The 12,602-nt window shown below is 36.6% G+C and overlaps 1 protein-coding gene across 5 annotated transcripts in view; it reads right to left on the bottom strand.

Moving 5' to 3' along the window:
* tnca (tenascin Ca) overlaps positions 1-12,602 on the bottom strand; it is a 63,796-nt gene that overhangs the window by 30,363 nt on the left and 20,831 nt on the right. For all 5 annotated transcript variants that reach the window (XM_058775877.1, XM_058775881.1, XM_058775880.1 and 2 more), the window contains 7 exons: positions 11,899-12,162; positions 10,670-10,785; positions 8,028-8,181; positions 6,102-6,371; positions 5,810-5,995; positions 3,373-3,462; positions 88-351 (listed from right to left, as the gene is read on the bottom strand). In XM_058775877.1, the coding sequence (XP_058631860.1) occupies positions 88-351; positions 3,373-3,462; positions 5,810-5,995; positions 6,102-6,371; positions 8,028-8,181; positions 10,670-10,785; positions 11,899-12,162 (1,344 nt within the window). The remainder of the gene's footprint in view (positions 1-87; positions 352-3,372; positions 3,463-5,809; positions 5,996-6,101; positions 6,372-8,027; positions 8,182-10,669; positions 10,786-11,898; positions 12,163-12,602) is intronic.

Here is a 12,602-nt window from a genome sequence, read left to right as displayed (position 1 = left end):
GTTGTCCACACCTGAAAACAGAATATTTCGACATTATCATGTTGGACAAAAGCAAACAAAATCAACTTTACACTAGGAATTGCTCACCTGTGGAGGCAGCGACGGTGGCAGGAGCACTTCTTCTCCGCCCACGTTCTGCCACGAGGGTGACGGTGTAGCGTATGCCAGGGCTCAAGCCGCTCAGGGTGTAGGTGGTTGCGGTAACAGTCAGCTCGACTTCTTCCCGTCGGCCATCGGCAGAGACGAACGCTAGCCTGTAGGTGGAGATCTTGGCCCTGGGCCTCTTCCAGACCAGTTCCAGGGTGGTTTCGGTGGAGTCTCGCACTTCCAGGTCTCGTGGCGGATCCAGATCTGTGTGGGTGGAGGTTCAAAATGACAGCACAAAAGACACATTCATGCCAGGAAACTGTGATGGCGTCGGCATTCAAGAGAATGAATCAAAAAGACTGAAGAGATAAAGACTAGTCTGTCATCATCTATTCACTCTCATGTCGCTCCAAAACAGTGTGTCTTTTTTATGAGGTTTTAGGAGAATTTTTGTGGTGCTTCATATAATGAATGTGAGTCAGATGTTGTTAAGCTCCAAAAAAGTTTTAAAGTCATACTGGTTTAGAAAGACATATCTGGGTAAATTATCTCCTTCAAAATACAGTTATATTAATGTTATTGTTCTTAGTTTAACTTTTAGTAGGCATCTTCATAAGGAAAAAAACAGCATGTACTTTTATAAAGAGTGAGGCACACCACCATTTTTGAAAAATGATTCTTATACATATATACACACAGTATCTCAGAAAATTGAGTACACCCCTCACATTTTTGTAAATATTGTATTATATATTTTCATGTGACAACACTGAAGAAATTACACTTTGCTACAATGTAAAGTAGTGAGTGTACAGCTTGTATAACAGTGTAAATTTGCTGTCCCCTCAAAATAACTCAACACACAGCCATTAATGTCTAAACCGCTGGCCACAAAAGTGAGTACACCTCTAAGTGAAAATGTCCAAATTGGGCCCAATTAGCCATTTTCTCTCCCCGGTGTCATGTGACTCTTTAGTGTTACAAGGTCTCAGGTGGGAATGGGGAGCAAGCAGATGTGTTAAATTTGGTGTTATCACTTTCACTCTCTCATACTGGTCACTGGAAGTTCAACATGGCACCTCATGGCAAAGAACTCTCTGAGGATCTGAAAAAAAGAATTGTTGCTCTACATAAAGATGCCGTAGGCTATAAGAAGATTGCCAAGACCCTGAAACTGAGCTGCAGCACGGTGGCCAAGACCATACAGAAGTTTAACAGGACAGGTTCCACTTACAACAGGCCTCGCCATGGTCGACCAAAGATGTTGAGTGCACGTGCTCAGCGTCATATCCAGAGGTTGTGTTTGGGAAATAGATTGAGTGCTGCCAGCATTGCCTCAGAGGTTGAAGGAGTGGGGGGTCAGCCTGTCAGTGCTCAGACCATACGCCGCACACTGCATCAAATTGGTCTGCATGGCTGTCGTCCCAGAAGGAAGCCTCTTGTAAAGATGATGCACAAGAAAGCCCGCAAACAGTTTGCTGAAGACAAGCAGACTAAGGACATGGATTACTGGAACCATGTCCTGTGGTCTGATGAGACCAAGATAAACTTATTTGGTTCAGATGGTGTCAAGCGTGTGTGGCGGCAACCAGGTGAGGAGTACAAAGACAAGGTGTCTTGCCACAGTCAAGCATGGTGGTGGGAGTGTCATGGTCTAGGGCTGCATGAGTGCTGCCGGCACTGGGGAGCTACAGTTCATTGAGGGAACCATGAATGCCAACATGTACTGTGACATACTGAAGCAGAGCATGATCCCCTCCTTTCGGAGACTGGGCCGCAGGGCAGTATTCCAACATGATAACGACCCCAAACACTTGCTAAAGAAGCTGAGGGTAAAAGTGATGGACTGGCCAAGCATGTCTCCAGACCTAAACCCTATTGAGCATCTGTGGGGCATCCTCAAACGGAAGGTGGAGGAGCGCAAGGTGATGTCGTCATAGAGAAGTGGAAGAGGACTCCAGTGGCAACCTGTGAAGCTCTGGTGAACTCCATGCCCAAGAGGGTTAAGGCAGTGCTGGAAAATAATGGTGGCCACACAAAATATTGACACTTTGGGCCCAATTTGGACATTTTCACTTAGGGGTGTACTCACTTTTGTGGCCAGCGGTTTAGACATTAATGGCTGTGTGTTGAGTTATTTTGAGGGGACAGCAAGTTTACACTGTTATACAAGCTGTACACTCACTACTTTACAGTGTAGCAAAGTGTCATTTCTTCAGTGTTGTCACATGAAAAGATATAATAAAATATTTACAAAAATGTGAGGGGTGTGCTCACTTCTGTGAGATACTGTGTGTGTGTATATATATATGTGAGTGTGTGACCCTGGACCACAAAACCAGTCTTAAGTCGCTGGGGTATATTTGTAGCAATAGCCAAAAATACATTGTATGGGTCAAAATGATCCATTTTTCTTTTATGCCAAAAATCATTAGGATATTAAGTAAAGATCATGTTCCATGAAGATATTTTGTAAATTTCCTACCGTAAATATATTAAAACTTAATTTTTGATTAGTAACATGCATTGCTAAGAACTTCATTTGGACAGCTTTAAAGGCTATTTTCTCAGTATTTTGCACCCTCGGATTCCAGATTTTCAAATAGTTGTATCTCGGCCAAATATTGTCCTATCCTAACATTGTCCTATGCTTATTTATTCAGCTTTCAGATGATGTATAAATCTCAATTAAAAAAAATTGACACGTATGACTGGTTTTGTGATCCATGGTCACATATATATACATATATATTCATTCAGTCATTTTGATTGTCAAGTAAATGTATCTTAATGTATCTAAATTTGTTTTGCAGTGTGTTCACCTAGGATGTATTTATTTGATCAAACATATAGTGAAATAGTTTTACTAATAATATGTATTTATTTAATAATAATTTAATACATTTTAAAATGTAACTTATTCCTGTGATCAAAGCTGAATTTTCAGCATCATAACTCCAGTCTTCAGTGTCACATGATCATTCAGAAATCATTCTAATATGCTGAACTGCTTCTCAAGAAACATTTATTATTATTATCAATACTGAAAATAATTGTATTTACAGAAAGTTCAAAAGGAACAACATTTATTTGAAATAGAAGTCTTTGGTGATTTTATAACTTTGATAATGCATTTACTGTCATTTTTGATCAATTTAATGCATCCCTGCTAAATAAAATTCTTAACTTATTTAAAACAACAACGACAACAACAATAGAAACACAGTGATCCCAAACTTTGGTACAGTTAGTGTCTGTAGCTCATAAAAAGAGAGCTGATCTCACCGGTCAGTGCGTTGGTGGTAGCTGGCTCACTCTCTCTTTCATTCTGAACAGCTGTGACTCCAATGCCGTATTCCGTTCCAGGCTTCAGGCCTACGGCACACAAAATCCGTTAATCCAGCAGATGAAACACTAAACTGATGCATTTTCAAGCAGGGAACGAGGGGAACATTTCTGTATTATAACATCTCTATGTGAATATTTTCACTTCTTACGTGAGTTTCTTTTAATAGAATATAAATCAGATCTTTTTTTTTTTTTTTTTTTTAAGTAGTTGCATGCATTACAAGCACATCAGCAAACAAAGTGCACCTTCTTAAAGGGATAGTTCACCCAAAAATGAAAATTCTGTCATTAATTACCCTCATGTCGTTCCAAACCCGTAAGACCTTCGTTCATCTTTGGAACACAAATTAAGATATTTGTGATGGAATCTGAGAGCTCTCTGACCCTCCATAGACAGCAATGATATTACCACGATCAACGCACAGAAACGTAGCAAGGACTTTGGTAAAATAGTCCATGTGACATCAGGGGTTCAACCGTAATTTTACAAGGCTACGAAAATACTTTTTGTGCGCAAAGAAAACCATAATAACATAATTAATTCAGCAATGCTTCCCCCCAAGCTACCGTCTTCTGCCATTTTGGAGTGTACCCCAGAACATAATCAACGAAATCAGCGTTGTTCATATTCAGCATGCGCGCTTTGTCCTGAACATAAACAGCACTGATTACTGAATAAATTATGTTATTATGGTTTTCTTTGTGCACAAAAAGTATTCTCGTAGCTTCATAAAATTATGGACCCCTGATGTCACATGGATTATTTTACCGATGTCCTCGCTACGTTTCTGTGCGTTGATCATGGTAATAACTCTCGGAATACATCAAAAATATCTTCATTTGTGTTCAGAAGATGAACAAAGGTCTTATGGGTTTGGAACGAAATGAGGAATTAATGAGAGAATTTTCATTTTTGGTTGAACTAACCCTTTAAAGAAATGTCCTGGATATAAATATATTAGGGCTGCCCTCGACTAAAGATTTTTCTGGTCAACTAGTAGTTGTTTATTTTAAGCATTAGTGGACTAATCGCACATTTATTAATAAACAGTTTAAATCATTATAATGAGTCTTTAATTGCTTACATAGCCTAAAAGCTCTCAAGCACACGCATAAAGCTGCCACAGCGCACCGCAGAAGTATTGATTATAAATGTGTCAGGGGAAAACAGTAAGGAGGCTGCATTAATATTTTAATAATTTATTGATAGACTAGTGCTTTCTTTGTTTTCGTTTTAAGAGATGAAGTCGGCGACACTGACTCGTCATCTCCGCAGTAGTGGTTGCGTCTGTATGCATGTTTCATATGGATTACATAATCTGAGAATATTTGTTTTCCATTTGAATTGGTTTATTTGAAAGTAGACATTTCACTCTCTATGGATATATATTTTTTTATGTCTGTAAGGCAAATATATGGGGTAGAGTCTGGAGCAACTTTACCACTCACAAGGTGCATGAGAACAACTAAATACAGGAACGTGAGGAAAAAATCCAGCACTACTTGTGATAAGGAGATATTTATTATAACAGTACCAATGCGTTTCGGCCTATAATAAATATCTCCTTATCACAAGTAGTGCTGGAATTTTTTCTCACGTTCCTGTAAGGCAAATATACACAGACTTTTGGAGTTTCGTGCTCAAGTTCACAGAGACCGCGACGGCAGGAAGCGCATCCTGTTTGCATTCATTATTTTACAAAAGTGCAATGTTTTGTTATTATTGTGAGTGCACACAAATAAAGTCTTTACAGATTCGAAAGATGTATCTGTACGACCAAAAATGAGGGAGTATTTTAAGAGCAAGTGATGGAGCCTCCATCCGTCCTGCAGTGAAGCTTTACTGTTCAGCTCCACACTCCACACACACACTTCAATAGTACACATTTCTCAAGGTTAACATTAGATTGAGCGGCCATGTAAAGTTCCTAATACTTACATATTTCAGATGATAAGCCATATTTGTGGTGGATGAATGATAGGCGAGCGTTTGCATCCTGCCCGATGTACTAGCCTACCACACAGACCAGCCGTTAACGATCTGTCCGTCACGGACTGTGTGACTTTGCCTGTGGCAATTTTTTTTTCTTTTTTCTGCGATTAAGCGACTAATAAAATTTTGGTCGACGAAGCTTCTTCTGGTCGACTAACGGTTAGTAGACTATTAAGGGACAGCCCTAAAATATACATTTAGATTTGTTTTTTGAAAACAAGTCGTTTTACTTGTAAAGAAATGTATCTTGATTTAATAATGCTGATATTTGTACTGGTAAACAAGACAAAAATACTGAGGAAGAAGTCATTTTTTGTACTGCAACTAGCTAATAAAGTACAATTCTTAACATTTTGCTCAATAACAGCAGCATGGTTTTACCTGTAATCGTGGCCCATGTCGTGTCTCCAGCTCTTCTAGGGAACATGTCTTCACCATGAGCTCCTCCTGCGATCGGGCCGTATTTGATACGGTATCCGTCGATGGATGAGCGGCTGTTTTTCCATTCCAGTGTGATGCTGCTGTCAGTCTGATCAACAGCTTTGAGGTCAGTGGGGGCATCCAGACCTGAGACAAACAGAAAATCATCACAGCATCATTAAAACACTGGTTTGAGTTAATCTTTGTGAGAAACTCTCAGCAAACTATATATGTAGTCTGTAAGCCTTCATACCCGTGGTGAAACTCTCAAAGATGGGCTCGCTGGTCACGTCTCCCCTCTTTGAACTGAGAGACACTCTGTATTCAGTGTCAGGTTTTAGGTCTTCCAGGCTGTACTGTGTGTCTGTGGCCAGGAGGTCGACATCTCGATGGACTAACGGGTCTGTGCTCGGCCCGTACGATACCCTGAACCCGTCCACCTCAGCCACGGGCCTGGACCAGGAGATCACTGCAGACCGGTCTGTCACATCGCCAACATCAATCTGCCCTGGAGAATCGATTCCTGCAGAAAGAGGAGTGATGTATGGTTATGCTGATAATTATATTCAGTTAAAATAACGGGTAACACTTTATTTTAAGGTGTCCTTGTTACACGTTACATGTACTTATTGTTATAATAACAATAAATTATGCATAATAAGTAAGCCAAACCCTAACCATATAGTAAGAACATGTAGTTCATTAATATTACTCAGTACTTAAATGCATAATTACACTGTAACAAGGACACCTTAAATAAAGTGTATACATGGCACAGTATTCATTTGGGTCATAGGAGGATGTATGATTGATTCTGCTGTGAATGCAAGGTCAAAATAGCTTGTTTTTTGTTCTCAAATGTTGCTCATCAGTTTGTCAATGTTAAGCTATTATTGTACAAGCTTTCTATTATTGTTTTTTTTTTTAATGTAAAATAGAGTACTCAGTGGGTGCAATAGAACTGCATGCAAAAGCAATGGCAAAAAACTGTATGGAATCAATTTAATCATCCATCTGTGTTAATGTCATTAGACAACATGAGCTCAGGCTGATGCAAAAATGAGTTTCCACACTACAAATACTACTTTCTTTTCCTTAAGCAAAGCAAGTTAAGTTGCAAACTGAAACTGACCTGAACATAAGCCAACTCTAATATATTTACTGTCTGTGAAAGCTTCTAGGAATAAAATCAGATAATTGAACCTAATGCAAAATTGCAAGGAAGAAAAAGAGCAAACTGGACCTATAAGTATAACATAAGAATCCTGAAAAAAATGCATCATGGTTTTTACAAAAATATTAAGCACAACTGTTTTCAACATTGATAATACTATGAACTAATATTAATAATGGAGCACCAATAATCATCCTTAAAAAGACCTAATATGAAGATTGTTTGGTCATGCTTTATGCAAATGACTAACCTCAGGGATATCGGCATTCGTTTAGAAAATTCCAAATTCATAAACACTAGAATGCCATTAAGAAAAACTTGTGTGTTGTGAATGTGCAAACGCTGCAGGTTGATATTTAGTGTTAAGGGTTTAATCAAATGAATAACTCTAAGTCTGAGCAAAAACCACAGTGATGCTTGACTTAGCAAACACCACTTATAAACTTGATTAGGTCTTTTCAAGTCAGTCAATGTCTACAGAATTCTTTCATGCGGTAAATAAGATTTAATGCACTGAGAAGCACAAATTTGTGATGGAGATCTCCAAATCTAGAAATCTGAGCACTTTTACAGGCAGTAAAATGGGGAAATACACTAACTACTGTGAGAAATCAAGGGCCTTTAGAAAATAAAAATGCCTTATTGGTTGTTATCATGGATCTCGTGTGTGCAGAGGCTGTAAATGTCAAGCCAGACACACGGATCGTCTAGATTTCTCACGGTTAAGCACTGAATTGGGTTGTTAAAGCCCTGTTGACTGGCCCACACGGGATGTTTCATAAGGTTAAATGATGGCCCCTATTCTTCTTGGCCTTTCCAAACAGCAGGCCTTCACATTCTTTACTGCTGAGCTAGTTTCACCTTCAACCTCCGACACTTTAGAGATGTTTAGCAGATGTAGATTAAGCCAAACGCTCCAGTCAATTGCCAGAAGGATCAAAAGCAACGCCTTCAATTTAACTTGGATCATGACACAGACAATAAACAAGAGGAAAGGTGCATTACTTGTTACTACAGTCGAGCTTGTTCCGGGTCCTCTGGTGTTGTTCTTTATGACCGACAAAGTCACTTCATATTCCTGTCCCGGGCCGAGTCCCGGTTGCTCAAAGTTGGTCTGGGTAGGTGTCACATTGTTCACTATCTTCCCATTTTCTTCCTTCTGTTATTGAGAAGATAGAAAAACATGCATTTAGCTTTATTTAGTATTTATTCTTTTTGCAAAACCTGTAATGTATTTAAGAGAATGTATAGATCAATAGTTTGCAACCAGAGGACCTGTAATAATAATAAAATTAAAATTAAAAATAACAATGAAAAACTTTCATTGTCCAAAAAAGGCTTCTATTCTTATATGCAAACATAATTTTTCATGATTTAAAATAAGATAAAACAAATATTAAAATAAGCCAGATATAGATATCCAGATATAGAAATTTAGATATTTCCTGTTTTAATTCACTGCCATCAACAACCTGAAAATAAGAGGTAGTCCAATTAAAAAAAAATTGATTTTTAGACTGAAAAAAGGCATATAAATTAATAAAAAGGTATAACCCCATGGGCACTTTTATAATGAGTATACATTTTTGTAATCAAGCCAAGTTCTAAAATATTTATAGATTAATATACTGTATCTAAAATATAATCAAACTGTTACTTAAAAACATAATAATAAATACAATATATAAACAAAATATAATAATATAATTTCAAATACCTTGGAGTCAACTTATAAAATCTAAAGGGACATTTTAATAAACAAACAAACAAAGAATTTAATTCAATAACAATCTTAAAAAAATAATAATGAAAAATCTTAACAGTTCAAAAATAGGCTCCTATTTTTAAATGAATAAAATCTTAAAACTCCATGGACACACAAATACAAATACACATTTCATGTGTATGCAGTTATGCTAAGTTCTAAAATATTTTATTGAGAAGAAATTGAGTCAAAAAATAAATAAATAAATAAATAAATTCTTGGAGTCCAAAAGGTTGAGCGCCACTGATCTAGATGACCAAAGCTAACAGACATTTACTAAAAGTCACAAAACTCCAATAATAATTTTTCAGAGTCTATATTTATACCCCCATTACTGAAAGTCATGATATGACAGAGAAAACATGTCATGCATCTAAATTTTATTAGTTTCCTAAATGCTGGTGGCATGAAACAACAGCACTGAAAGTGAGCAATAAGTTCAAACATCTGGGATTTCTGGAGCGCCATTAAAGTGAGTCTTAATGGAGACTTTATGGTTCAAGGATAGGTTTTTTAATGGCTCCTTAAATGAGTGTACGTATGAGCTCATGGCCGCCTGCAGCTCTGACTCAAATGGAGAAAATGCCCCTTCACATCATTATAATGAATGGTGATTAAATTATCCATTACTCTGTTTTAAATATGAGAGAGAGGTTCTGAAACAAGCTGCATGACCGTATAACCCTGGCACCTAGGACCGCCTTTAGGAATAAACCACCGTGTGAACACCTTACCGCAGTAAATCTACTGACCTAAAGGTTGACCAGCTGGTACAGAGATAAATTTTTACTATTAGTTTTACGGTCAGTTATTAAACTGATGAAAGTGTTTCAAGTATTTAGCATCTAGGGTATTTCAACACTTTGCTTTATAGCACTTCAAGAATATGGCTCTGAATTGCTTCCACGTCTTGGGAAGATGGTTTTTATGAAGTTAATGAAACTGACCTAAATTCCAATGCCTAGTAAGGCACCAAAAATATATTTTGTTGTATTTTCTGTCTCAACTGCTTGCAGTGTTTTGGCAGTCTGAAGAGCAAAATAACTAAATGCATATCCAATACTGATGAGGTCATAATTATTAAATTAAATAATTAATTAAAAAACTAAATATAAAAAAATCATTTTTAAAAAACTCTAATAAAATTACAACACCCTAACACACCCTAAAAATAATAATACCACCCAAATAGGCTTTTTTTTTCACTATATGCAAACATAATTTTCTAAATATAAATGTTTATTTCTTCAATAATTTTCCATTTTCTTGATAGGTTCATATTTACATGTTATACAAATAAACAAGAAAAAAAAAATAAGAATTTGATTATTGTATTAATTATATTGTATATTATTAGTATAATATAGTATATTTTGTGACTCAAATTCTTTGAGTCTGAGGGGCTAAATAAATACATGAATAAATAAATAAATATAATTCGGATAAAGCAATAATTATAAAATTAATTAATTAAAAACAACTACAAATAAAAAATTCTAAGAAAAAAGAAACATTCTTTAAAAAAAAAAGATAGGTTCATATTTACCCTTTAAACAAATGAAAAACATGAAATCTGACAAATCTGTCTTACGCAGTTTTGCCTCTCAGGTGAAACTATCGTGTTTTTCGAGAATTCTGACCGTTTTGTATTGGAGAAGACAAAAACTCATTAAGAATGTATTATTGTATCATAGGCTAGATCAAATCTGATTTTGACAACCCCATTCTAAATCACATTCATATTTTGTTTTAAATCCATTTTTTGCGACGTGATGTGTATGTAATGTCATAGGCAATGTGCAGCAGCATCTACAGATGCATCTGAATTCTCTCGTTTTGTGCCTAGATATGAGCCTTCAACATAGTCTCCCGTGAAACTAACCGTGTTACGGAAGATGAGCTCCCAGTCGTCGAATGGAAAGTTCAGCTGGTCCCACAAAACCTCCACAGATGTATCACTGATGGATTTAAACTTCAGGCCCTCGGGCTGCGGTAGATCTGCAGGGAAAGAGCACAGTGTATCATGATATTCACTAAAGTTTATTAGCAATAGTCGGTGTCTCAATATGAGAGCGTTATCTGTGCAAATGTGTAGTGGCTTGTTGGACTAGTTGCAAATGCTGTTTGGACAGATTTGCACATGCATAAGCAATCATTGTCTGTGTTACAGATGTTTCTCAAAATAAAACATTTAATAGGTTTATAAACAAGGCCTTAAGATGGAGTGGTGTAGTTTAGTAGTTCATGCGAGATGGTTCTAGATGTTGCCTATGGTAGGTGAACTTTTAAATTGCTTTGAATAAAAGAATCTGCTAAATGACAATAAAAGACAAGGGAGTGTTTAGGAAACCTGTTTGGTGACACTAATGACACTGAAAATACAAACCAAAGGCAGTAGAATAAATACTATCATGATGCAAAAATATTGTATAATTTTAAATTAAAAATGTATAATTATAATGACAATATAAAAATAGGATTATTTTGATATTATAGTGATGAGAACTGATGAGAACTAAGTAATTAAATTAAATAAGTAATAACTTTGACTAATAAATAACTAATAAAATAACTAATAACTAAAAACAAAAATATAATCTAAAACAAAAAATCTTAAAAAATAATAATGGTGTAAATTCTTAATGGTCCAAAAAAAATATATAATATATAAATAATAAAGAAAAATCTTGATCCAAAAAAATGGCTAATCTCATAATTTATTGTCTTTTCTTTTCTTTAAAATTTATTTTAGAGTGAATTATGACTGGGTCATTTTCTTGACAGGTTTCAGAAAATTTACCCTTAAACAAATGAAAAACAGAAAAGACAATGAAAAGACATTTTCTCTTCAGATTTTTGTCTCATGCAATTTTGCCTCAGGTGAATTTATCATTCATTCATTCACTCACTCAAAAAACTTTTTGATTTTTGCCATGCAGGTATTAGTATTATTGGGTAGATAATGGTACCCTAATTATGGAAATGGCATAACTGCAAGAGACCACATCTCCAGTGACAGAAATTGAAGTGCAATTATAGTTTTCAGCAGTTTTATCTAGTGATTGGATGTGTGTGTATTTGTGTAAGGTTGATCAGGACAAGTGAACATACATGTGGCTACTCTGGCACTGACAGGAACGCTCTTCTTGTTGTTGAGGACGGCATAAACATTGATGAGATACTCGATTCCTGGCTCCAGCTCAGAGACGGTAGCAGACGTATGATCTCCAGGCACACGGAAGTCCAGCCACAGGCCGCCTGGTGACGTCGGGACGTACGTAACCAAATACTCTGTCACCAGCATCTCGTTCTTCCATGTGAGGTTCACCTTCTCCGTGGTCACATCCGTGATGGTCAGGTCTTCCGGTGGTGAGACTGGGAAAGATATTAAGGGTCATTTACGTCACAGACGTTGAGAGAGTGAACGGTCTTTGGTGCCAAGTAGTAGGAAAATTGTCTGTGTCTCCACTGTGGTGACTGGGAAACATCCAATCAAACTGCTGAGAGGTTAGAATCAAGCTACACTGACTAAATTAACTTTGGTTTCTTATTAATGGCAGTTTTTGGACCTTTTGACATGAGTTTAATTGTTGTCTGCGTCGACCTTCACCACTAATGGTCCTCTATATAAAGCTAATGGATTTCACAGGCACACATATGGTGTGAGTTTACTGTCAAAGTACAAAAATTGAGCATGTTAAGCACTTTTCTGTGCAAAAAGATGGATATAAAATAGTGTGCATGTAGTAGATTTTTAATGTTTTTGAAAGAAGTCTTTCATACTCACAGAGGCTGCATTTATTCAATCAAAATAC

This window comes from Onychostoma macrolepis, chromosome 05 (assembly GCF_012432095.1).
Source record: "Onychostoma macrolepis isolate SWU-2019 chromosome 05, ASM1243209v1, whole genome shotgun sequence".
Taxonomy (NCBI): Eukaryota; Metazoa; Chordata; class Actinopteri; order Cypriniformes; family Cyprinidae; genus Onychostoma; species Onychostoma macrolepis.
Note: the sequence above shows the minus strand (reverse complement) of the source record. Positions and strands in the feature narration are given on the sequence as shown.